Source organism: Nothoprocta perdicaria, unplaced genomic scaffold (genome assembly GCF_003342845.1).
Source record: "Nothoprocta perdicaria isolate Ctin4 unplaced genomic scaffold, notPer1 scaffold_105, whole genome shotgun sequence".
Lineage (NCBI taxonomy): Eukaryota > Metazoa > Chordata > Aves > Tinamiformes > Tinamidae > Nothoprocta > Nothoprocta perdicaria.
The window spans coordinates 2,312,329-2,339,443 of NW_020454150.1; the positions used below are offsets into that span (position 1 = coordinate 2,312,329).

General features: G+C 40.9%; 1 protein-coding gene across 5 annotated transcripts in view; it reads left to right on the forward strand.

Moving 5' to 3' along the window:
* Window positions 1-21,797, forward strand: part of USP54 (ubiquitin specific peptidase 54) — an 85,421-nt gene extending 63,624 nt beyond the window's left edge. For 4 of the 5 annotated variants that reach the window (XM_026044234.1, XM_026044225.1, XM_026044243.1 and 1 more), the window contains 12 exons: window positions 1,826-1,957; window positions 2,183-2,563; window positions 4,074-4,305; window positions 5,582-5,721; window positions 7,589-7,762; window positions 10,007-10,126; window positions 11,280-11,472; window positions 13,823-15,279; window positions 17,401-17,519; window positions 17,951-18,088; window positions 19,434-19,620; window positions 20,422-21,797. In XM_026044234.1, the coding sequence (XP_025900019.1) occupies window positions 1,826-1,957; window positions 2,183-2,563; window positions 4,074-4,305; window positions 5,582-5,721; window positions 7,589-7,762; window positions 10,007-10,126; window positions 11,280-11,472; window positions 13,823-15,279; window positions 17,401-17,519; window positions 17,951-18,088; window positions 19,434-19,620; window positions 20,422-21,041 (3,893 nt within the window). In that variant the 3' untranslated portion in view covers window positions 21,042-21,797. The remainder of the gene's footprint in view (window positions 1-1,825; window positions 1,958-2,182; window positions 2,564-4,073; window positions 4,306-5,581; window positions 5,722-7,588; window positions 7,763-10,006; window positions 10,127-11,279; window positions 11,473-13,822; window positions 15,280-17,400; window positions 17,520-17,950; window positions 18,089-19,433; window positions 19,621-20,421) is intronic. The other variant, XM_026044255.1, reaches the window with a different exon arrangement.
* The last annotated feature ends 5,318 nt before the right edge of the window (window positions 21,798-27,115 follow it).

Here is a 27,115-nt window from a genome sequence, read left to right on the forward strand (position 1 = left end):
CAAGCTTGTTACTTCAGTCAAAGTTATTTCAGCTGTTAACTGTTAGCTAATATTGCCGGAGACTTAATTCCTCTATTGTGAATGACCTGGTATTAGACTTTGTATCAGAGTGGTTCAGGTAAAGACAACATAGCCTGTGTCCCGCAGACTTTTGATAGTTGTTATCTCTTCCATGGCTATGAAATGTTCAGCATAAAAAATGACAAATTTTGCACTTTGTGGAAAGAGGAGACAGTGCTTATAAAGCTAGCAGCTTTTATTCCACAAGTTGGGCTTTTAAACTAGTATGTGTAGAGTGCCTTAGCTCCAGCAGAAGTAAATGTGTTAGAGCAGCTTCTGTAGAGTGCTTGATGCTAACTAAGCCCTCCTTTCAGAATGAAAAATCTGTGAGGGGAAAATATTAATTAGAGAAGTTTTACACTCAAGTGAAACATAAGTTCACTTTCTAATTAATGATGGGAGCCTCTAGAAGGTACAAGATGTATATGTTCTTTCAGTCTGTAAAAGATATATCCATATTATGGAAGAAAGTTTCTCCCAAAGCACTAACTCATGCCATCATCTAAATGCTGCTCATCTTCCTGTCTCTACTGCCAACGTTTCTTATTTCCTTAGTTTCTCTGCTTTCATAGAGCCTGTTTGTTCCTGAAGTGCTTGAAGTACAAATTGCTTTCCATTTCASAAGTGAATAGAAACACAAGTTGTGTTGCTTGGTATTTGTTCACTGGATTCCCTCCCGCTTGTGTATTGTTATATCTTTGTAGCAACTGTAGTTGAAGTGAATTATTCTTTTACTTTTTAATATGCCTCAAAGTTATGATATTATTTATAAAATCTGCTTTAAATATTGAAGGATTTTATGTTTTTTTTATGGTATGACCTCAGTAGAAAAAAGGGTCAGGCTTAGAATAACCACCTATGTCATCTGGGGCTTCTTCATCAGTTGTTGGTTAGTAGAGATCTTCACTTGTTATCATCCTGTGCAAGGTGAAAGTTGGTAGTGTAAACTGTAGAGAAAACTCTTTGTAGCTTATTCATAAATTCCCTTCTTATCCCGCATCTCTGCTTCGGACTGCTCACGTGAGTAAAGTCACCGCTGTGTTTGTGCTTGCAGGTTTAGGACTGTGAATGTGTGAGAACCATAAAAGAGAGAATATTAGGAGTTGGGCACATCAGCTGTGGTAGGGAACAGGGTTGTGTGGCAGCCAAATCATGCTGATGGTTTGTGTGTATTCTGCTTGTGGCAGATGTGAATTAGCTGGCTTAGTCCTCGAGAGACGACTGAGGCTCTTTCATTGCAGACTAAATAACTTCAGTTACTTAGTATTTGCTCTAGGTGCAGATGGATAGCGCTGAGCAGCTGATAATGTGCAGTAATGTGTTATTACATGGTAGCTTGCTTGGTGTCTGAGCCCTCACCGAGCAGACAAGTGTCAAGCAGACTGTGCTGTGGAGCTTGGTGGCCRTGCTGGTGAGAGCTCTAAGGGCATTCAGATGGCAAAAAAAATGCTGTCCTTGGAGTGCTAGAGGACAAGGTGCAGCCAACTTCTTTTTGTCCCTATGCATGAGTTCTCTCCTTAGTCAGAGTCCTTGCAGGGGCTTCATGGCTCTTTTGTGACTTAAAAACAAAACAAAAAGAGAGAACAAACCCTAAAACTTTTGGATCCGCATTATTTAAAGGAAAAGCTTCATTTACCAAAACATGGCTGTTAGCATTGGAGGGTCTGCTGTTCCTGGGAAGCAGGAGAGTCCTACTATTCTTAGCACGCAGAACACCGAGTCCAAAGGCTCTTGTCATCTAAACTGTGCTCTTCTGTGCTTTCAGGACACCTGACTGACAGTGAGTGTAATCAGAGGCATATTTCCAAAAAGGGCTCTCTGGCAGACCGCAAAAGGAGTTCTAGCCGGTCTCGACGAAAAGGGGATGAGGCACAGTCGTCGGGATACCACAGCGAAGGCAAGAGGATTTTTTTTTTAATTTCAAATGTCAATATCTCTTTCTGCTTGATTTTTAGATTCTGAGTGTTTTTCAGCATTTCTCTTATTTTTTGTTTCTGTGTCTTCATTTTGGTCTCTTTGCTTGTATTACTTCTCTAGATCTGTGGAAAGATACTGTGAATAGGGCTGCTGGTTTAATCTGAAGTTATTTTTGTTGCTTTGCTATTTCTTATATAAACTGCAGGAGAAACCTTGAAGGAGAAACAAGCCCCCAGAACTGCCCCTAAACCATCCAGCAGCACCAGCAGACTGAGGGAATTTAAAGAAACAGTGAGCAATATGATCCACAGCAGACCACAGCAGCTTTCTCAAACCAACCAGAATTCTCCTCGTGGAGGGAGCGGTATAGATCAGACCGAGCCACGACCCTCAAARAGCCTTTCTGCACATTCTCAAGATTGGGAAATGGAGAGTACCAGCAGTGAATCTAAATCTAGCTCATCTAGCAAGTACCGGCCAACCTGGAGACCCAAAAGGGAGTCTCTGAACATAGACAGCATCTTCAGTAAGGACAAGAGAAAACATTGTGGCTACACCCAGCTTAGCCCCTTCTCTGAAGATGCAGGTAAGAGACTGAGAAGAAACGTTGATTTCAGAGTATTTTAATGTGGAACTCATAATTTTCCCACTATCTAATTTTGTTTARGTAGAATGGGAAAGTGATGTTTTGAACGTGGCATTTAGGTGAGTGATGGGTCAGGCTGTTGAGGGTAGTTTCTGCGCAGGTATACGTGTTYCCATATAGTTTTGTTTGTTTTCCCGCTTGCTAAATTCCATACTTAGGAGAAGCATTCCTCTCTGCACTGCATAAATGAATCTGGGGCTAGACAGCTAAGTGTCTGGGAAGTTCATCACTTGGAATGGTCTTTTCTTTGGTCTCAAATTCATCTGGCTTATCMAAGTGTTGCATGGCATGTCAGGCTGTGGGGAGATGAGTGCTTCATGCATTAGTGCTGAGTGCTTCTCATGAAGGTAAGAGCCTGACAGCCAAGGGTAATTTATGTGGGACCATTTTGCACTGTAGCAGCTGTTCAGCCTGTATCTAGAGACTTTGTCCTCACTTTTGTGGTTTTTTGAAGGTAGTGAAATTTKTGAACCAAATTGTGGCGTCTTTTGTCTCTCTTTCCACAGCGCCCAGTTCCCGTTTCTCCAATCTGCAAAATGTATTGCGGTATTTTGTTCCCTATCATTAGGAATTTTATTCCTGAAGCTGTAAAGGGGGAGGGCAGACCTTTACCAATTCATGTTATATATATGCTCTTTTGTTATTGGAGTGCCATTGCTTGTTTGCTACAAGTTTTTGCTAGAGTTTGCATGAGAAGGAAGAGATTTGCGTGACTATCATTAGGTTTGTGGTCAATGGAGGATGTAGCCGTAGGAATCTGGGGGCCTGGACAAAGAGAGGGACAAGTGACAACTGACTAGGAGCTAAAGGTTGGAGGGAACAGGGAAGGATAAAGCAAAACATACAGGGAAGACAAGTGGGGAGAGAATACAACTCTAGGAAAGAAAGCAAGGGTGGTAAAGCAGAAGGAGGGAAGTAGGAACAGGTTAAAATCAGCAAAGGCAGGAGGAACAAAAAACACTTTTTCTGTCTTACGTGGACTAATGTTATGTTAGCCTCATCAAATTGTAAATGGCAAAATAAACAATGCAAAAAGTGCAGTGTCTGTAGTAGGTATGACAGAATACAGTAACAAATATAAACCAGAAAGACTCATGGCACAGCTATACTATAAAATCCTCTTACATAAATGTGAGTTGTTACAAGGAGAAAGGGATTTCTTTTTCTCTTCAGATTCGACTCATACTCTTCTACATAAATTGAATGTGACAAGTTATACTAAATAGGGTATTCAGAAATAGATTTTGGATAGGTTATTGCTTAGTATTATCAGGAATGCTTCTTTTTTTTTTTTTTTTTTTTTTTTTTACCTGAACTTAGAAGAAACAGAAAATCAGCAAAAGGCTTAAGTTTCTGGCTTAAGCACAGTTGAGAAGCTAAAATATGAGTTGATGATTTGCTGGAGTGATGTTTGGATACTCTATCAAGATCTTTTCTTTCATCTTCATAGGTAAAGAGTTTATGGCAAACGAGGTGAAGGAGCGTGCTATTCAAGAGCCAAGATCAAGCCAGTCAAACGCCAGATACAAGCGGGGTGTCCTCGGCCGGGGCACGCAGCACGCCGGGGATCAGCGTCCTCATCTCATACAGAGGATGGAGTCCGGCTATGAGAGCAGTGAACGCAACAGCAACAGCCCAGTTAGTCTGGACATGCCCTTGTCCGAAACCTCCAGCACCCACAGGTAGATTTTAACAAATGTAATTTGTGTAAGTTTTGTATCTTTGTTTGTACTGTTGAGGGTGGTGGGGGTTTTTTGTTTGTTTTGTTGCTTTTGTCTCTTGTTTTCTTTTGTCTTTTTGTTTTGTCTTTTTTTAACCTGATGATCCTGGGTTGTGATGCAGGATATTATGCAGGAGAGAAATAGAATGGTAATAGGAATCTGAGTGAGTTTGATTCTTTTTCATTTTGCTATATTGGCAATGGGAAGAAAAAAATGAAATTCAGTTGAATGAGAAGTGTTAGCTAAAATGATGCATCTAAAACAGATTAGTACTTTTAGAATACGATTTAAAAATTCAACTAAAATAGCAAACCTCACTTCATATCTGGATAGCTGATTGATCTTTTGTTTCAAGTTAAAATTTTTTTTTGTTTGTTTTTAAGTTTTTGATAATAGGATCCATGTTCAAAATCAGAAATGGGCAGTCTTGTAGGGAAATCATTGTTTGACCTTTTCAGTTTAATAGCTTYGCTGAAGATTTTCAAGACACTTGCAATATTTTTGTATGCAGAAAATATAGCACAGTGTGTTTCTTAGCTTTGATAATTATTGCAATCTAAGMTTATTTAAGGCTGCAGCAGTGATTTTTAAGGTCCAGTAATCCGTTAAGAACAGCTATCAGAGTATGTCTTTAATATTCACTACTTCTCATGTTCTCCCAAGGAAATTGAAGAGCCCTGTTTAGTAGGGACTATCATCAAGTTCCACAGTTGTCAACTGTGAGGATTTGAGCAAATGCTACATGTGGTAAATAGCAAAGAGTGGCATAGCTGCAAATGCCCTTCTGAAGGGAGCATGCCTACCAGGCTGCTGCTCTTTGTGGCTTCTTATGCTTTGGTGAGATTAAGGTATGTAGCAAATGAACAAGAAAAAATAAATGGTGCAGGAGACTTTACAAYTTTTATTTTCTCTTCAATACAGACTGAAAATTTCAGTTTGTTTTAAAGAGAGGAAGTTGTTTCTTACACTTAGAAATTTGCAGAGATTCCAGTATCTAAAAAGAGTAAAATATGGAAAATAGAACATATGGAAGAATTTAGATTCTTCCTCTTCCCCTGTTTCCTTTATCTTCCCCTGTTTCTCCCAAGGTTTTCCTATGGTAACCTATAATGTTTTCCATGAAGCTATGATGGTTTAAATATGTTTATCATATTGAGAAACATAGAGTTCATTTCTTTCCTGAAAAGATGATGATGAGCTAATAAGATGATGAATTATAATTGCTCTGTTTTTGGAGGGATGTCCATATGAAGCGAACTGGTGGATTGGTTCCTGCCTGGCGTAACATCCCCAAGTCTCACAGTAGCAGCATCTTGGAAGTGGAGTCTGCTTCATCAACTGGGAGTTGGGCAAACAGCCAGCACCCCATTGGAAATGGTAAGATGTATCTCCTTGCTTCAGCAGCAGATGTTCTGCAAGATAAATTGTGTTGGAGGAGTTCTTGGCCTTCTGTACAGTGAACCTTCACAGTGAAATTATTGGAAAGGGAAAAGAAACATTATAGAATATAATACAGCTTTGCAAATGYGACTTCAGTTTACTGGAAAGGATTACAAAATTATTATTGGAATATTCCTTTGGTCATTTTACTGTAACATCTTGTTTTGAACATTGACTTCACTGGTAAACTAGAGCTGTCCTTCCTAGCCTTTTCCATAATTCAGTATTCTTCCATCAGTGGAAAAATACCTTCCCCAAAATAACTCATAAAAACTTAATAGGACTGATGAAGCCAGAAAAGAAGCTCATAATGGCATACAAAATTCAAAATTGTCAGAAATGAGAATAGATAATTGTTACAAGAAGGTGGAGCAAAAGCTGAGCTTTTCTGCAGGCATGCATTCTGTTTGTTTATCCCTCTGAGCAAATATTTTATTCCAGAGATTGTGTGGGGAAGGAGAAGGGAGCAAAGGAGGAAGAGAGGTGCCTTTTTGAATACATGCCATAATTGTAGTGAGAATGGAGCGTGCATTGTGCAACTGACAGGGGATTATTTTCTTCCCTTTTCATTTACTTATTCAGATTGGAACCCCTTTTACAAACCAAAGCCAATGATCTGACTAACTTGGCATAGCGTTCCGTACCAATTACAGGCTTGGGAAGAAGCCTCAAGGTTTCAGCATCTCCGTAGGCTTGTCTCCTCCAGGGATCCTGCCTGTTCCGCTGCGAGTTTGTCGGCTCAGCGGCTGCGGGGCCGCGCTGCGCCGCAGGGGAGCCGCCGGCTTTGCTGCCGCGCCGCGGCCACAGGCACTGGCAGGGAGGAGGCCAGTGCTGCCCGCCTTGCTTGGGGCAGGGACAAGGGCAGACTCGGGCACAGCAGGGTAAAATTCGCATCGAAGTGTGCAAGATGCAACCGGTAAATGAATAGGAGATTTGCAGGAAGGGAAACAAATCTTTGCTCRGTTATAATAAATGGAGGTCTTCTAACAGTAACACTTCAGTTTTCTTGGGTATTGCATGTTCATTTGCTTGAAAAAAAAATCAGCCTTGAGATGCATTTTCAGTACTTCTTGTGTATTTAAGCTAATAGTGTCTTTATAATGTAGGAAAAGGCTGTGTGCTGTTCGCAGTAGCTCAGAGCTGGACAGTGCTGTTTTTCTCGGCAGTGAGTTCCAGTGAGGTTTGATGATAAAACCAGCTCCAACATTTACTGATGGGAATTCAGGTCTYACAGATATCAAGACTGTATCCTAGATGATGCTCAAAGTTAAGGCATTTAAGTTAGTGTAGAGATGATCTTGATTATTTGTGAAAAGATATTTGTAGTTACATTCATAAGCACTTCTGGGTTTTAAAAGTAAAATCTAACAAAGCAAAACTTGTAATCTGAAATTGTGTGATCTTTTTCTGTCAGCCTGCTGTTCTTAATGTAAATTGTATTTTTTTCTGTTTTGTTTTTTGAATGGGTATGCAATAATACATTTACTGCTATCAGAGAGCAGTACAGGTGAAACAATAAAGCTTCCTAATACAGATCCAGTTTAGAGTCTGAAAACAAAACAAACTGTCACATGCCAACAAACCTTCAAGTTTTTCTAGGCTGATGGTAGATTAAACATCCAACTAAGTCATGTGAGACCACTTGAAGTGTGTAGTGCAAGCCTGAAATACTTAGTGAGATCTTTAAAACCACAAAATGGAATTAAAGACATAATTCCATAAAATATGGCTAAGTCAGCATAAAGTTTTGTTATTTTCTGCTGTCAAATACTTATATAAATACATATATATATGTATATTTAAGGTGGTGAGATGCTTGCCCCATTGAAGAGTGAACTGGATGAATTACAAGAGGAGGTGGCAAGGAGAGCCCAGGAGCAAGAACTGCGGCGGAAAAGAGAGAAGGAAATGGAGGCGGCCATGGGCTTTAATCCTCGCCCCAGCAGGTTCATGGATCTAGATGAGCTACAGAATCAGGGTAACTTCGAGTGGAGTATGTTTTGCAGGATTGCAGTGTTGAAGGTTTTTGAACCTCTGGACTTGTCTGTCTGCTCTCTCTCCTCCCTCCCCCAAAGCATGGTTTGGTATCTTTGCTTAGTGAAAAACATCAATGTCAATTCTATAATATGCAGAAAACAGTATTTGAGGACTGGAGACTGTTAAATGAGATTTAAATGATAAGTACTACTTTAGTAAAGCCTTGCTAAGTCRAGTTACATTTTGCAGAGTATTTCTACTGTATCTCCACCTCTTCATTTTTTATGGGGATGTTACCAGTGTTGGCCTCCAGATTTTGCCAGATTTGCCTTGCCCAACCTCCTGGAACAAAACAGTAGGGCAGATTGTACTTCTCAGGCTCTCCAGGTCTATCAGCAGAGCTTGTCTGATTAGGCCCCCATGTTACTTACCTTCCTTTCTGGCAGCATCACTGACGTAATCAATTCTGCTTGTTCCTGCTCTTATTTCTGCTGCTGGGACTAATGTTGAAGATCTGGACAGAGTTTAGCATAGAGATCCAGTTGAAAAAATCTGACCTACCAAAGCAGAATGATACCTTTTAAGTAAYAGCAGTGTTTATTTTTGTAGTGTAAATGCTAATAGTTTCAAAATTGACCTCAAGGGTGTTGTCTTCCCCACTCCCCCTGCACCAGAGAGAACAAGATGATCTCAAAGATATTCCCCTTTGATTTAGTGTTGAGTAGCCGGTAGAAGCAAAGATTGCTGAGCTCTTCCTTGTTAAAGAGAAAATGAACTGGAATAATGCTTAAAAGCCAAGAAGATTCTAGTGGGAGGTTTGAGGAGTTCATTAGTCACTGACTTGGGAGATGGGAAGATCTTCATTTGTTCCCACCCCAGTCAGAGATATAATAGCTTAACATTATGAGACTGCTTGGCTGTCTGCAAGGCTTGCTTGTACACAGAACTCCAGAACATTGGTGACTCATTTCCTTCAAGTAAATTGCTAAATCCATGCAAAGAAAGCTAACTTCAATTAAACTTGCCTTGCTTAGAAGCCTCAGTAGCTGTGTCTTGGAAACTGAGGGTGCTGCTTGATTGACTCTGTGCTCTAACAACTCTCCCTTCTCTCTGCAGTATCTGCTTTTCTCCTAAGAGYTCTTTGGGGATCGAGGAAGAAGAAAGTTCATGTTTGCCTGTGTGCATGAGGACACCAGGCCATAGCTTATGTTATGCGAGTTGAAAAAGTGTATTTTCTTTTAGATGGAGAAAATTAATCGCATTCTCTACCAATGCAACAGAGAACTTAAAGCTGTTTTTTTAAAAATTTTATTTCCCTTTGCCTCATTTGATCTCATACATTTTTACTGCAAGACTTGCATAATGCCTAGTAAGTGACACAAGATTAGGCATTTTCTTTGTCTCAGTTGCTGTTAGGCCAGGAGAGGGTGTTTTTTTCTTTTTTTTTCTTTTTTCCTGTGTCCAAGGATGATGTATCCTTTTCTCCAGCACTGTTTTTGTTGCCATAGAATTCTAAACCATTAATCCTTTCTTCTCAGCTCCTTTCCCTTGTGTTTTTCCTCCTAAAGCTGCAAGACCATTGGGCTTTCATATTTTCTGTCAGCCTCATTCAGCAGTGAGTGTATGCACTTAAAACACATTTGCAAAAGAGTCTTGCAGCCATTTACACTCATACTCGAGTGTGAGCCTTGACTCCTGAGCATCTCAGGTGTTTTGGGTTTAAGTTCTTCTGTATGAAACTAATTGGGTATCTAGAGAGRAGAGGGATGATTTTTGTCAGGGGACTCATGATGGTGCAGTTCAGGGAAAGCCCTGACCTGCTCTATTTCTTTTACTAGTTCGTTTTGGCTTGGATATAATTATAAATTCAAGCCAATTTGTACTTGACCAAAGTCATACAAATTGAGTCCATGGTATGTCCATACCATCTTTAGTACCAGTTTAGGTTGTTGAAAATAACATACTAAGTCAGTACAACTTCTCAAATAAACAAAGTTTGAAGAAAAAAAAGGCTCACAAAATTTTCAGCTTGCACTGTGTGACTTAACCATGCTCAATTTGCGCTTCTGCTTAGTGAAGTTTACATTTGACAGTAGGTGGCCTAAGAACCTCGCAGCCTGTGTGAGAGGCCGGTCACGCACCAGGTGACTTAGTGTGTGGAGGAATGTGGTGCTCACCGATGGGGCTAAGGGTAAGCAAGCACTGCCAAGAACGGAAACAAAATGAAGGGTGCTGCCTGTTGCAGGGAGGAGTGATGGCTTTGAGAAGTCCATGCAGGAGGCAGACTCGATCTTTGAAGAGTCGCTGAATCAGGAGCAGAAGGGGGATTGTGCTGCAGCTTTGGCTCTCTGTAATGAAGCTATATGTAAGTAACCCTAACTGCCTAAGCTATTGCGCTTCTCACTGTTTTACTAATACCACAAAGAAAAAGTCTGTCACATTGAATTGCTTTYAGTGCTCAGGTGGTAATATAGGGATCCTGCTGGTCCTTAAGGAAGTGTTGAAAGACAGAAACTTKCATTTTCCAAGTGCTCCCTTTGGAGAGTTTTAGTCCCATTTCCCTTCATCCCCTTTCCTTTTTGTGTTAGCATTCCCTTAGGTTGCTCAGTTCAGTGCTTATGATAACAACAGCACTGGATTACTGATGTGTCCCTTTGGATGCTAATAGGTACCTTTTGTTAAGCACCTGGTAGGCAATTCCTCTTGCCACTGTGCCCTCAGTTCACAATTTTCCKCAGTCTTTATGCAGAGTTACAAAGGAGACTGTAAACCCCTGTCCTCAAGGAGGTTGCAGCATAGGAAGAAAAGGGTGGCCTGCTCTAGAGTAAAAGGAATGAGCTGCACTGAACCTAAATCTCAGCGAGGAGAATAAAACTCAGGATGTTTAAGTGCTAAGTGCATTCCGTGACCTTTGGGAATGTGTGCTATGTGATTTCATTTTATTTTCAGTCTTTTCCATTACAATTGGCTGGCTGTTTCACCCCACGCTCCCGCCTGTCTGTAGAGAAGAGTCCCAGACAGAGCCGGTAGTTATTGCACATTTGCATTTAGAAATTGGCTTTTTCAGGCTGCAGATTACGGGGCAATGTACTGCTGTTGTGAAAGCTATATTTATTAGCTTCCATTCCAACGAGATGCATGCCGGATTTCAGATCCCAGCTGGATACTTCTACGTATAATGCAAGTCTCAGATCCAGGAGAAGTGTAGATGAAGAATGAAGTACAATTTTTGTAGGGTTGGAAAGAGTCTGTGTAAGGGGGTTGAGAAGTTTGGCTGAAACATAAATAATTTTTTGCAATTTCATTTTGGTTTAGTTTTGATTAACTTGTTTGGACACATGGCTAAGCTGAATGTGCGTTAATGGAAACAACAGCATCTTTGTGAACTCTTTCATGGCAATATTTGCATGGTCCATATTTTACGTTTTGCTGCATCTTTTTATCTTTTTTTTTGAATTTTATTCCTTTTTTTCTGGTTTTGTTTGTTTGTTTCTGCTATGTTTTCTTTTGCATTTTAGCTAAACTAAGACTTGCCATGCATGATGCCAGCGCTAGCACTCACAGCAGAGCCCTAGTCGATAAGAAGCTGCAAATCAGTATCCGAAAAGCCAGGAGCCTCCAGGATCGCATGCAGCACCAACAGCCATCGCAGCCGCTGCCGCCGCCAACCTGCCACCCACCACAGGGTGGCACCATGGCCCAGTCTACAAGGTAGTCCGAGTAAATCACCTAGACCAGACCTGTGTCCATGAGCAGTACAGTCTGGAAAGAAATAGTGAACTCTCTATATGCCCCTGGGTAGCCCAAATCCTATGGCGTTACTCTTCATTTCTGTTTTGCGTAGGTTAAATCACATTTTAGGAGGGTCAGCCCCCTCTTCTTTTGGATTTTTGTAGCATAGTTCACGGTGCACGTGTTGGAAACGTGCTCTGTGATGGTGTATTCTAGCAGACAGTTCCCAGCAGCACCGATATTTTGTGCATTTGAGAGGTAATAGCCTGATTGCATGGGGAGGTATGTGCTAAGATGAAACGTGTAGCTGTTGAAAATCAACAGCTGAAAATTTCAGGATTCAAGCAGAAAAAGAGTCTTAGAGTGATAGCAGCTTTTATGTTGGGGACAGCAATCAACATGTGTGCTAGTGCCCTGTAATCTGAAAGGGGTCAGATATGTTGATCGTTTTCTGCTCCACTTTGCTAGTGGTGCAGCTCTTGGATCCAGATCCTCATCACCTTGACTACTCCCATTGATGCTGTGTCATTCCTCATTTTCTTTCTGTGCTTCCCAGCCACCTGTAGCCTRGCTTTAGCAGCCTCTTCAGCATCTCTTCATAGTTCTTTCTCCCATACTGATTTTAACTATAGCACAATGAATTCTCTGCTCTAACTGATCCTCTGTTCCTACCCTCCTTAGCATGCATCTTAATCTTCCTTTCTTCCCATGCCATTCCCTCCAAACACTAGACTATCCCTACTTAATTTGTAGGCTGCATCTTGTTACTTTTCTTTCCTCTCCCCTTTCTTATGTGCTGTGCCATCAGATGCTTAGATGACATCTCATGTGAGAACCCTTTTTTCTCCTTTTTTAAAAATGCCACATACAGTTACATACCTCAGTTCAGTTAGCCTGGCAGGTGTGCAAATTATAGTTCAAAATGTTCTTTTGCTGCAATAGTTGAATTATATGTAATCAGTGCTGATCTTTTTGTCAATCAGGGATCCATTACATCCTCTTTTATGGGAGAAATGCASAGCCCCAATTATGTTGTTTAGCAGATTCTAAGAAAATATGAAAGAAAAAAGAACTTTCTATACTAATTTTGATGATACTGAACTTGCTGCCTGCTGCTCCGTGAAAAGAACATTACTTTTGCAGAAAGTTCTATTGAAACAACTGTTAATATTGTAGCCAATGAAAAGATAATCTATTCATAACCGGAGTTTTTACTCTTGTGTTGATATAAATAACACTAAACAGTGCAAGGTTTGCAATTACAGACAAGGTCATTCTGCTATACATGCCAACTAGATCTTCATGGTAACTTTCATCCTTTGCATCTCAAGGAGGAAACAAAGCAATGAGGTTGTAGTTACAGGTGAATCCCTTTATCCTTCAAAAATAATTGCACTGAGTTTTTGAGTGCACTGTTGATTCTGCAAACRTTTTTCTTTTGTTTAATGTGTTACTCTAATAAGCAGTAAGCAATGCTCTGAGTATCAGAAGTTTTCAGTTTGGAAAACTGGACTGATTTTAAGTTCCATGTGAGCTGTTGTATCCTTCCATTTTTTTCCATGGGCATTTGAATTTGTTGCTACTTTTTTCCTGTCCACACATTAAAATACCAATTAAATGTAAAAAAAGTCAAGGACAAGTGTGACCCCAGGACATGATTGTTTTACACTTGAAAATAAGATGATCATCAATTGTTCTGTGAAAATATATTTAAAATGTAAATTATTATGAAGTAATAGTTATGTATTTAACTTGAACTTTCTTGAACTTCAACTTGCTGGATAAATATTTCAAAGYTGAGAATATAAAGATAATAGGAGAGAGATTTCAACCTGTTTCTTCCATGTCTCAACTCATTCTTCACAGAATTATCTGGAGAGAGGACCTTATGGGAAATGTCAGTTCAAGTCTTAAACTTGTCCAGAATGTTTGCAAGGATATCTAAGATATCAGTGCTGGGAAGGCTTTTTTTTTTTTTTTTTCCTTTTTTAATAAATGGTGCTTATTCTTTTAGTTATCGCTACCCATGCACTCAGATTGCTGGTTAAAGTGCCTAGGGTGCTACACAAGAATACTGAAAGTTATTAAAGAACATATTTATAATATACTCTTCAAATATTAAATGGATTCAACAGCTCAATTAGAAAATTAGACTTGGACGCAAAGGACTAACATGTATGTATTTGTTGAATTAATACAACGTTCTCTAGAATCCAGCTAGGTGAAGAAAAGTGTGTTGAGGTGTGTATCACATAGTGTAAGCCCTGCATCCTAGGGCTTCCGTAAGCAATGCCTGCTGCTAATCATTTACCCTTCTGTGTGTTTTTAGTGAACAGACTGGCCCGCTCCAAGTACTGCTGAGCCAGGAGGTACCACTGGAACCCAACAAAGAAGTGGAATTTGGGTCCAGTTCTTTCTTCCACCCACCTGCTTCCGGCCATGAATTGCACTCATCATTATATCCAGAGTCTTCCTCCTTGCCCCCTTCTGAAAGCAATCCATCCAACAGGACCTCTCCAAACTTCCAGTCTGCTTCTGCTGATTTTCATGACCAAGTTCCCTCTTTTCCCTATAGGCAAGGGTTGGCAGAGAGATCTGCAAGAACTGAGCATGATGCCCACCTTAGCGTGGAATTTGTTGAGACCACAGCCACAGGGCCAACAGACTATAGGGAATGCTGCAGCAGCAGCAAGTTAGAAGAGGTTCATAACATAACAGCTATTCTCACACCTCAGTACACAACCAAGGCTAACACAGTAAACTCTGGGTCTTTGCCTACACTGTTTCCTTGTCCACATCCACCACAAGCAGCATCTCCTGAAAAAGATGGCCAGCACAGTCCTTGTTCCAAACTTGCCAGCTCTCCAGTACGGGCCAGCATTGATCACTTAGGGGACTATCATGCAATGAGCCCTGCAGCTTCATCCCCTTCGCTGCAGTGCTCCCTGGATCCTTTACAGCAAACAAATCAGTACTCCAGAGCAAACAGCCATGAGATTTTGTCACCCTCACAGCATGAATATGGCACAGCAGAAGGTTGCAAATCTGAGCCTTTTAGTACCAAGGGACATGTTCGCTCCTTGGCAGAGCAGTTTCAGAAAATGCATATGGTCTCCCAGAGGAAAGGTACCCATGAAAAAGGCTGGATCGCTGCAGTGTGTCAGGATGAGAAGTCTCCAAATCTAATACAAAAATCTTTCATCAACCCTACACCCTCTGGTTACAGACAGCTAAACCATCAAGGCCAAGAGAACAGAAACCAGTCTTCTGAAAAATTGCACTCATCTGTGGATATTAGGGATGGGGTAGTTTCTTTGGAGGGTTTTAGTGCCCAGCTTGTTGCTTCTAAGAGTATTTGTTCTCCCAGTGAAGAGCTGTGTAGAAGAGGTGGACAGAATATAGCAGACCCTGCACCCTACCTGGAAAGGCGCTGTCATGATGGAGGAACCGAACAGGGGGATGATGGAGCTACTAGTAGCGTGGTTGCCTCTATGCCTGTGGACTGTTGGGTGAATAACGTTACTAGGTATTACAGTTCTCAGAAGGATATTAAGAATGCTGAATGGCTTCCTGTACCTGGGAGGAGTCCATCCCTTTCTGAGCAGAGAGCAGTTGGAGATGGCATGAGCAGGATCCCAGTACATCTGCATCCACAGTGGAATCAAGACACAGAACAGGAGCTCTCAGAACTGGAATCCCTCTATCAGACTAGTCTGCAGGCATCTCAGGCTGCTAGGCCTCTCTTGGGAAGACAGGACAGTGCTAGGTATCCATTTGACCAACCAGGTAAGAACTCTGCAGCTATTTTTCTTGGTTGACCTGCCTGCACATGCAATTCTTAGGTGAAGGGATCTTTTCCRGGCAGCTCCGTCAGATGGGCATGAAGGATTTCAGAACGTGCAACCTGAATCTTTCTGTAAGCTTTCTGGCCATAGAGATAGAGAAGCGCTGTCCTAGTGCTGCCTGGGAAGGCTGCAGAAGAGTCACTGATCTTGACAAACAGGAGATATCTGTATAAGGGCAAGGGAATAAGGGACCCTGGTTTTGAGCAAGGAGCTAGTTGTTTAGGCCAAGTTTACTCAGTTTTGTCTGAAAGTCCTGTATCACTTGTACAGTTTATTAAGCTATTTTGATGTTTTGATGAAATGAATGTTCTCCATATTTGTGAATTTTAATGGATTAACATGTGAGGATTTAATCTGTACCTGGAATAACTTTTAGAAGTGTTTCCAGATTTGTTAGAGCTGAACTTTTTTTTTTTTCTTTTTTTGTTTTCTCTACTGCTGAAGACTACCACCTTTTAGCTCTGGTGCCAAAAGCACCAACTAATCCAAGTAATCTAAGTGCTAAGTAACTGAAATATTCTGTTGCTTTTGGTGAGAACAGCTCCGACATGGCTGGAGCCATCTAGTTGGTTAGAGCCTGGTGCCAGCAGTCTGTTTTGTGCTCAAATACAAGACTGTGCAAAACTTTATGGGTATCAAAGTGATGCATATTTTTCAAAATATACACAAGCCAGGTTTTTCCCCGCTCTGTACCCATGGGTTTGGGGCCTTCATCTCTTCTGACAAATGTAGCCAAGCTGTGACCAGAGGAGATATTGGCAGTAAGCTCTTTTTAAACAGGTTTTATTCAATAGCTCAAATGAAATTCTTCTGTCTTGCATTACACTGACCGACCAGATAACACATCCGAAGAAGGTCATTTTTTCATACACAGTCTTTGGTTTCCTTTCAGGGTGAGGCAAGATCTGACATCACTGGTGCTTTCTTGTATGGCCTTGGATAAGGTCTCTAGGTGTTCATTCTTAGTGCACAGATTTTAAACCTCTGTCTAGATATTTAACAGGATAAAATCCAGTTGCTTTAGCATTAACTGGAGCCAAAGATCTCTCATCAAATTCCGCATTTCTTATGTTGACATCTCTCTGAGATGTCCACATCATATCTGAGGGATGAGATACAGATATTCTGCTAAAGTTGAGATCTCTGCTTCTGGATTGCTCTRTCTTTCAAATATTTCTTCCTAGTTTCTGAAAATTCTGTTAAAATTTTGATTGGATTTTGAATTGATCCAATTCATCTATTGTAATAAACTGGGTGATATTTACCCAAGTGGATCTGGGAAAGCACGTTCTCAGTTTTGTCTTGGATTATCTATTCATGTGCAAATGTATTTTCAGCTTTCTGCCCCACAACAACTATTTTTGTCAGACCTTTGTATTCAGGATCATGGTGAGAATGTCACAGTTCTGTTGCTAGAGATTTACACCAGGGTTGAAGGACCAAAGAGAGAATCTTCCAAACACTTCCTCAGTGCAGATGATGTGGTGCTGTTGGCACCTCAGCTTTGGTTTATGGATAGATTCCCTGAGATGGATTATTTATTTCTTTTTATTTTAAATTAGGCCACTGATCTGCCTCCATATATTTCTTAAGAAGCTTCAGGTTTACTACTGGAGTGGGATTGCTCTGAAAGGAAGTAACTAGTCGTTTTCATGCCAAAATGACACTTTTGTAGTTAGCTGGTACAACCAATGGCTGATAAACCGTAACAYTGGATGGGAACAAGCAGTGTTGGGGGAAGGAGGGGCAGGGATGGGGACCAGTAACTTAAGCTACTTGGAGTAAATGAGACACCATATTTAGCTCTATTGTTAGTTCAATAACTGTTCCCTAGGAGCCTGTACGGGGAGTAAGTGAAACAGGAGCCCGTATCCTGACACACTTTCTCCCCTAGGGCATTTGAGGGGTTGGCTTGTGTGTTCATGTTAAAAGAATCTCTAATTACCTCTCAGTTTGTTTGTTTAGTCTTTCCATGCCAGAGTCAGATCTAAGACAGATAAACTTGTATCATAACATTAATTCAAGCCTGGAATTTAACCATGCCACTTGATTTCCTCCCCAGCCTCTGTCAACCTACATGTGAAGAAGCTGCATGGAGCGGCTGGCATGGGCCTCTCGAAAACYCCCACAGCAGAGATCGAGCGCACTCTGTATGGAGCCAGTGTCTCTTCTGTCTCCCAGGTGACATCCCAGTGCAAAGACACGCTAGGGAGGGAAGGGTCCAAAGCTTTTCAAACTTCTTATCGTGAACTGCTTTGATTGCAACATGTCAATTATTTATTATCACCATCTGCCTTGGAACTGTTTTTTTTTCTTTTGTTGACTGTTTCATTATGTTTCTTGAAGCACTAACTAGGATTTAATTTGGTACCTGCTACAGTCTGTGGTTGGGTAGTAGTCTACCTTGATCAGAAACAATAGCAAAAAGAAATTTTTAGCTATTGCTAGCTTCTCTTTCTCCGAGCTAAGACCTGAATGAAGGACTTGAGAAATGGTCCTAGAATTTCACTGCAGTAGCCCATTAGATTTAGGTTGATTTCTTCCCAGTAATTACTCTACAAAACTGATATTATGGAGAGATCTTTTTCTCAAATGTGTGATATTGTCTGCAGGTCATGTATACCAGAGAAGGTAAAGAACCAGAAGAGGAGGAGATGTACAGTGCAGAGAATTTCCGTCGCATTGCTCGCAGTCTCAGTGGGACAGTCATCACAAACAGAGAAGAGACCATGGTCTCTTCTCACAGTTTTGTAAGTAGAATGATGTGCTGTTTTCCATCTAGCCATCAGCTGCATCTAGCAYTCCTGTGTTCCCTAGCTGCATTTAGTAAATAATAAATAAGACACCAGACAACTGGATGATAAGCAAGGTGTGGAAGAAAACATCTTCATGGATTTTTTTTGTTCTTTTGGGAAAAAGAACAAGCTTTTATTTAAATAACATCTCCTTCAGGACTCACTGCAAAGTTGTATTAGTTGAAGCTAACATGCAAGTCAGTCTACTTGCCAATGCAAGGACATCCAATATAAAAACATTTTTTTCAGTTGACTTTAGAGTTATTTTTCAGTAAAGTTCTCGATTACAGTAGTCATGTGAATCTCTGCTCTGTTGTGGGTATGTTCAGTAAGTGGCAATTTTAGCAAGTAAAAGTAAGTATAAAAGGTAATTTAAGTAATGGTGCATAGTGCTGCCAATTATATATAGGAAGCAACTAAAAATAGATAGCAATTGGCTTTTCTGTGTTATCTTTGTTAAGCTGGCTTAGGTGTAAGTTAAAATTGTCAGTGAGGAAAATGATAATAGATTATTGTGGGTGTTTAGCAACATAGCCAGATCTTAGTAGAAAGGTTTGGCTTGGATCTAATTTTTTACTGTGCTTAAGATTTGATTTGAAACCAACTGCATAATTAACATAGAAAAAGAAAAAAGAGAAATAATTTACTCAGACTGCTTGATAAATTTCCAGCTGTGCTGAGTGCCATGAGCCAGGAGTATGTAAAGTCATAAACTTGAATATGTGCTATTTGCTGCTCAGCTTGCTTTAGTGGGAGCTTTGACATATACCACGAAGTGGTGGAAGAAACAAGTTAAAACACCTAACTCACCACTGGTCCCCCTGGTGAAGGTTCCCTGTGCCACGTGCTCTGGGTGTCCCTGCTTGAGCAGGGAGGTTGGACTAGATGATCTCTAGAGGTCCCTTCCAACCTCAACCATTCTGTGATTTTGTGTGATTCTTAGCCCACCACAGACACTGTTGATAGGAATGGTCTCTTGYAACCATTCAGATCTCTTGGTTCAAGTCAAGATCTTGTTTATTATGTACCAGTGTGAACCAAAATATGAAGGCCTTCTCTTCCTGTTCCATGGTATATTTCCAGTCAGTCAATGTGATCCTCCTACGGAGCTTACCACTGTAGTGACAGCCTTATTGGTGTCTGGAGTTGCTTATTTTTTCACACACAGATGCATGAGTTTGTTCCAGTGACTCTTCCCTGTCCTTGGATCACCACTATTGTTGCTTGATTCAACCCAGCTTTGTGTTTACTCATTATTTTATGAGTTTTTTTTTTCTTCTCCTTTCTCATTTTATAAAAGGAAGCACCAAACACAAGGAAAATGCCAATGGAAACCAGCCACCGTTCTTCCAGCTCCACTCCCTTTCCTTTCCCCCATGATCCTCCTGTGTTTCCCTATGATTCCCAGCACAACCCAAACCAGATGCAACACCTACCCCATGATGTTCTGATGCCCAGCATGGTGGGCAAGGCACGTAAACCGTCAGGTAATCACAGGACCTTTCATCCTCCTTTGTAATCAGAAATACTGCTAAAATACAGCTCTACGGGTGTCGTCTTTCATAATGATGCTTCACTGTTCACCTGAATTCCTCCAGACTTGTGGATGAATCACATTCTTTTTCTCCTTCTCTGTCCCTTTTGAGATGTTCACTGGTGCTATGCTAAGTGGACATAGCAGAAAGGAATAATATGTACGGAAACATGATGACTATTTTAAAAAAGAAAATCATACTCACAATTTTGAGGCATTTTCTTCTGTGTAAAAGTAGTAGTAAAACTTGTCACTATGTAGTTATGTACAGAATTTTTCCACAAGCTACTAATTCCAGTAGGTTACACACAGTTATACTCTGTCTCAATGTCTGCATGAAAAATATTTCCCCTGTGAAGGCCATCAAAACCAGTTTGATCTACCAGCTTTGAATTATTTTGATGGGTTCCTTTTTGATAACACCAGAGAGATTGCTGCTAAAGAAATCTCTTTGTGAAGCTGTGACTAACRCAGGGCAAAGAGAAATGTAGAGAAAATGAATGCTAGAGCAGATGCTGCTGGTTTGCGTTCAGAATTGCACATCTAACCAAGCATTACTGATTCAGTTTAGCTTGGTCTGTCACCTGTGTTCCGTGAGGAAACTGCAATAAATAAAATATAACCCTGTAAACTTTTTTCTTTTTTTCTTTTTTCTTTTTTTTCTTTTTTTCTTTTTTTCTTTTTTTTTCTTTTTTTTTTCTTTTTTTTTTTTTCTTTTCCCCTCCCTTTTTCCTTCCCTGCCTACCCCATGCAGGAGATCAGAAGAACATCATCCAGAAACTTTTGGTTGTGCCTGACAGGGGTGAAGCTTTCCAAGGTGAAGACTACCCAGGTGTGGCACTAAGCTACGGGACGCTACCTTGCGCAGCCAAAGGCGCCCTTTCCCCGGGGCAGAAGCCTCCTGCTGAGGCGCGTTCAGGCGGCGGCGCGGTCGGCGTGCCCGGCGGCTGGCGGAGCGCGAGCGGTGCCGCCAGGCGCACGGCCACGCTGCCGGAGAAGCGCGCGGCGCTCGGGGCCGGGCGTCCCGGCCAGCCGTCCAGGAGGCTCCAGGAAGGCCTCGAGTCCTACACTGCTGGCTGCAGGCTGCCGCCCGGCACGGACTACAGCACTTTAAGAACACCACGTGAGCCTTCGTGGGATCCTCAAGGTTGTCCCGTGCCCCCCTCTTACGCCAAGGCTCCGGGCCCCAGGAGAGTTGACATGCCCCCCGACGAAGACTGGCGACAGAGCAGCTATACCCCTCAGCCCRGCAGGAGGCGAGGGCTGCCCCTCCGTGTGGTAGATGGCGCCTTGTCCTCTGCTGCCGAGGCGCACAGGAACATGCTGGCCCGAGCAGCAGCAGCTACTGGCACCGTGCAGAAGAACGGCTGGTGAGGTCCCTGCCACCCCTGCACCCTGCTGAATCCCGCTGTGAACAGACTGTAGCTGCCGCCTAGGTGCAGCGTGTAAGGAGATGTCCAACTTCTCCAGTCGGTATCTGTGCCAGTTTTGTCTTAAAATGTAGCTATACAGTACGTGGAAACTAATTGCACTCTGTTTCTTTTTGACACTACTGAACTGCTGTCTGGAGGGGGGAATCTTAGCTAGACTAGTCCCAGCCTCTCCTAGCAAAATGAAAAAGTGCTATAGGAAAGATAAGCTTAAGGGGCATTGGTTACGGGTAAGTTCTGTGTGCATGTTTTGAAGGAGGATGGCCAAAAGGACATTTTTAAGGACTCTTTAATGAAATGTAGCTTTAGTAAATTCTTCGTATACAAAATTAGTCCTTTTGTTTTCCTCTCCTTCCTGTTCCTTACTCGGGGAACAAACTGACCTACCTTCCAGGTTCCAGTAAACGTACGCTTGCCAGGCTGGCAGTTAGTGAGGCCAACCCAGTGTTCAGTGTGCTGAGATCTTGGGCACAGATGCCAGCTCCGGTTGCTGCTGAGGAAGTGGCAGGGAGACACTGTTCATCAGTAAACCAGAAATTTCCTCACTTCCGTAAGGCGAACTAACAATGCTTCAAACAGAAAAGACTGTTAATGCTGCACGCTTAATTATACCAATGTAAACACAGAATAAGTTTAACTATTTTAGTGTCAAACATACTTGCTTTTGTAAGTATTTTTCAAATAAATCTATGAAAATAGTTCTATTTACTTGTCCGTGTATGAGCTTTCTTTGCTAGTTGGCTTTCCGTATCTGTTGTCCTGAAATTGCTGATTTATTTTTACACAAACAAGTTATAGTCCATTAACAAAGTTTATATAATAAGTAGTTAGACTGAAGAATGTTATCAGGAGTTTTATAATTCTGCTGCTGGAATTGCATTTTCATGTGTTTCATTGCTGCTCTGTGCTTAACTTTCCTCTCCTAATGGGCATTAATAAGCAGTGCCCCTTAGAAAAGCATTTTGTGATTTTGTGGTTGGGGGAAAACCACAAGAATATGTGCAAGGTGGTAGTGTACACAGCTAGCAGTTTGAATCTCATACAGAAGGGTCTTTAGACATTACTACTGTAGTGAGAAATGTGTTCATTCAGTAACAGCGCAGTGCTCTTGGCCTTACTAAGGCTTTGAAATACAGCGTTTGGAGATGTTACCAGTACAGAAGGGTAGGAATTGAGATTGATGCCGAGAGAGGGACTGTGAATCTGGTTCTGCTAGCCCAGCCAGCCGGTGCAAGGTCTAGGCTGCCCTCTAGTGCTAGGCACTGCTTTGGCCTCACGATCGTTCCCTGTGTATTAATTTCAGGATGGGCACCTCAGTGCTTAATGGAATTTTATCTTTTCTGCTGTTAAGTCTGAGATTTCAGAGYCACATTTATTATAATAAATGTCTTCTTTTAATTTCATGTTGCTAAATAATTCCTATTACGTCTTATTATTTTAAGTCTCAAGCAACTATATAGTGTTGGGTTGCATGTGCGCGCTCTCTCTCTCTTTTTTTTTTTCCTTTCTTGTATGTAGTTTCCCCTACCAGCACTGGTTACTGGAATAGAATAAAACTTGCTTCGTCTGGAAGTCATCATCCTCATCACTGCAAATCTCAGTGACTCATTACTTAAAACCTGTGCTATAATTCAGTTAACTTACTGATAACTTGTAAATGTCTTCAGTGGTATTTACTGGCTATTTGAACCCTAGAAAATCAGTCCTGTATTAGTTTAGTAGCTCATTAAAGCTCATTGTTGCCTGGAAGAAAAGCGAAGAGAGCAGCTTTCCCTAGGAATTCAACAGTTGCTTTCTTCTTTGTCTGTTAAGTATATAAGCTTTGATGCTTATATATAAAAACCAAGGTTTTCTTCCTAAAGTATCCCTTTGCCTGACACCAGCTGCAGGGTAGATTAGTGTGGTAATTTTAAGTGAAATGAAAATAAAAATTTACATCTAAAAATAATTTCTGCTTCCCTAAAATAGAACATTCAATGTATTTTTCTGATCTCTGATGTGTTTTTAATGAGAGTTTGGATCCAGTTACATAGGGGGAAGAAAAACAGTAATAAATGGAAATAACTTGGTGTGTTAGCAGTAGCAAATGTGTGTAAATATAATCTTTGTGTATATGGAAAAGTAACTACCTAGCTTGTGCATGCTACTTATGGGAATAATGCTTGGAGTTGCCGAGCAGCAGGTCTGTTGAAATGGAATATGTGCCAGAGTGTACAATACCAGCGAGCTGATCGAAAGGGGCTCTCTTTTAAGGAAGCGAGTCACTAAAGTGCAAGGTTAGGTGCCCAGTCCTTCCAACCTGAGGTCCCCCTGTGCCCATGTTAACATGGGAGGGAACTGTCTTACTGGTATTTGCTGTATTTGCTGAGATTGGAGTCGCATTGATTTAACAGTGATGGCTCGAGTGTGAAATCAAGTGCACAAAGGGCAGCAGAAAACTGGCTCTCATGCATTATTAAATATTAAATGCAGTTTTGAATTTAATGCCACTTCATATACTTGCCTATTTTGGCAGTAGTGGGGGGAAAAACAAGAGCAAAAGTACCTTCCACCGTGTCATGTCTGAGTAACTTGAGTCATGCGCTGAAATGAAAAATGGACAGATCTGAGCATTTGGTTGGGGGACAGGGGAGGAGGGAGGAAGGGGAAGAGACACCAAAGAAGGTGGTTAGTGAATTGGAGAGTGGAGGGAACAGATGGATAGGTGAAAAAGATGCGCTAAATGAATGTATGAGTCTCTTCTCTCTTCCATCAAATGTCTCCATCTTTACAAAGAACACTCACTGATGTGTCTAAATTTTCTTTCCTTTTAATAGATAGATTCCTGGAAAGAGAGGTCCTCAGCACCAGTCTGCCTGCCGGAGCCTTTGAGGAGGGAAGATTGATACATGTGTTCTGGAGAGCAGGCGTTTTATAGGACTGTCTAATTATAATGTTCATACTATTGCAAATGAACCTGGGCTGTGTGTATAAATAGAGACAAACACTGGGAAAGCAGTGCAAAGGCCAAGTAAGTGTTTATACCAGCTGGAGCAAAGATAAAAAAAATATATATATGCTTGGATATTACAGATTTCTCATTTATGTTAGATGCATCCTGGAGTCTTGCTACCACTGAGCTCTCCTTTGTTTAGAACCAAGGGTGGCAGAAAGCAAAAGTATGAGATGTGTCTGTGTTTGCTGCCTGTAGCATTTTTTCATAGCATAGTACAGAACCTTTTAAAGCCAAGTTAGACATCTGTAATTCTCTTTTTATGTTAGTACTTTCACAGTTGCTGTCATTTTGTTTCATATTTCCTGGGGGAAAAAAAAAAAAATCTCTTCAGTGTTTTTGTAATTCTGATACTTATAAAGTTCTCAGGACAAAACACAAAAGCAAAGCTTTTAAATTCTCATGTAGGATTACTTCGGGTTATCCTCTTCTGCATGGGTTTAACAATCTAACCATGATCTAGGGCTTGCCCAATTCTGAGAGTCATTTTAGCTCCACCATTTTTTAAGCTATGCAGTCCCCATGGATCATTTACTTCGTATTAACACATTAATACCTAATGGTGCTTGGTTTCAATAGCTTGGTAAAAGGACACAGAGGAGTAGGTGGAAGGCATATTTCAACTTTCCATTAATGGTGGCCAGATGTGTTTCTGAGAGAAGAGTAGAATGGCATGTACTCTTCAGTGACTGATTCATCCTATCTCTTTTTTTTGTTTGTTTGTCCCCAGCATAATTTGTTTTTAAAATACTTAACATATTTCTCTGATYTACAGGCCATATTGTTCTTGGATGAACGTACATCATCACAATTCATTTTTATGCATCATAGCTTCAGTTTTATAGCAACAGCGTCATTGGTTATGCTAATAAGGTCCTATACGTAGGCCTGATTAGCTTGAATATTTTGTCAGTTAAGTCTCTTTTTGCATGTGGAGACTGTAAGAAAACTAGAGAGAACACAAAGGAGGACAGCAAAAAGCAGAGTGAACTCAATTTGAGAGTGCGTAGAGGTGACTATCATAATCTATTAATACCATCAAGACAGTAAGATAAATGAAGGGAGGGAATTGCTTGGTCTCAGATGGAATGAGAAGGATCAATATCTTAAAGCTAAGGAAGGAGAAGTTTGAACTAGATAATAAAGGAGGGGGAGGAATGCTTTAAGCAGAGAAAGTAAGCAGTGTTTTGAGCAACCTCAGGTAGAGCTTTAGGTGCCACATGGCTCCAGGGGTACCAGACTGAGGTTAGTGGTGTGGCTGGTAGGTAATGGGAAGGGGAAAACACCCAGGAGCTGGCTAAGTGGCACAGGCTGGAATTGAAATTATAGTTTTTAGGATTTTTTAACAATTGTGATTTAATACAAAGAATGACTGGGACCAAGACTAACTTTTTAAATGTAGCCTTTCTGTGTATCTACAGCCTATTCACAGGTTTTCAAGGAAATTAGTACAGGAATGAATGTAATGGCACAGAGCAGTAATAGGAAGTATCTTGTAGTAGTTTCTGCCAGCAGTTATTTGATATTTTTGCTTCCTGCTGTTGATGTAGCTTTTCAATACTGGATGAAGAATGGTGAAGCCTTGTAACATTTGTGTGTGAGTGCGGAACAAACATAGCCGGCCCAGGGGCTTTCCTTTCCCTTGCTGACATACCTTAATGTATTGGTGAGGCCAAAAGAATAATTTGCTCCCCATTCCAATTCACCAGTTTGACATGTGACATTGATAACTAGAGGATATACTGCAGTGATAATGACTCTTACGATGCTGGGGAAACTGGCCCAGGACTGTTTTCTGTCAGTATGATGCCCTGGTGTTACATATAATGAGATTCTCCATTAAAGAGAAAAGAAAGAGAAAAAGAAGGATTGGAACAACAGGAAAATCTTGTGCCCTCTTAGAAGCAAATATTCAAGTATTCATACTGAAACTTGGTGTGGCAATATGTCAAAATGCATTTAAAAAATTGGCTTTGTTCTGAGGCAGTCTTACAGTGTGCACCAATGATGAAACCATTTCTGGGAATTCAGGAAGGAGAGTTCCCGGCATACACTAGTGAGAACCCATGAAATGGGGCAACCTCTTAAAGTTTTGTCTCTCAGCTTGATCTCCTGCTTGTAGCATGTCTTCCCCTCTCAGACCTGGTTATCGCTGCAAGATTTGATCTATGTATCTTTCTCTTGGGATCTGGAATATATCTCTCGTGATTCAATTTCCTTCTTCGAGTTTTCGAAAAGTCCTTGTTGGATAATTAGATGATTCTGGGACACTGAGTTGTGCCAGTTTTAAAGATATGTAGCTTTTACAGTCAGATGGGACTGTTCTGATCATCTAGCCTCCTGCATGAGATAGTTACAGAATTTCACACAGTTATTTTATATCTACCTTCTCTATGGACTTGAAGTGCACTTGTTGTCYGAGGTGACTGTTTATGAAATATATTTACTACTGTATCTTGAGCTGCAGGGGAGGATGTCACGAAAGTTGAAGATTGAACATGACACTTCTCGATTTAAACCTTTTTTCACACAGCTCCAGTATGTGCTGCTTTGAGATGGAGTGGGAGTAATGGAAGGATCATCTGCATCCCATATGGCCCCGTTCCTCATGCTGTGGCTTGGTGATTGCAACTTGCTGAGGTTTTTTTCTCTGATATGAAAATAGTTTTTTCAAATAGCAATCTAGTGGGATGAAAGGGTTGGTTATACCACTCAGAATATCAGAATAGGAATCAAACCCTTTTTAAAATTATTAATTTATTTAATTTAGATATTAAAATGGAATGGCCACTTGGTGGCAAAGCTGAACAGGAAGCAAAAAAAAAAAAAAAAAAAAAACTAGGCACTCTTCAGGAATAATTTCATATGCATTGTTTGTGTAAGTTTAGTTGTAAACTCTACCTACTACTCCTCCTGCAAGGTTATATCTTAATTTGTAGCTGTATTTTTTTTAGCCTCTGCAATGGTAATGCTCGTGGTTCTAATGGAAATGAAATGAAACAATCAGTTTTGCTTTCACTGTGGTG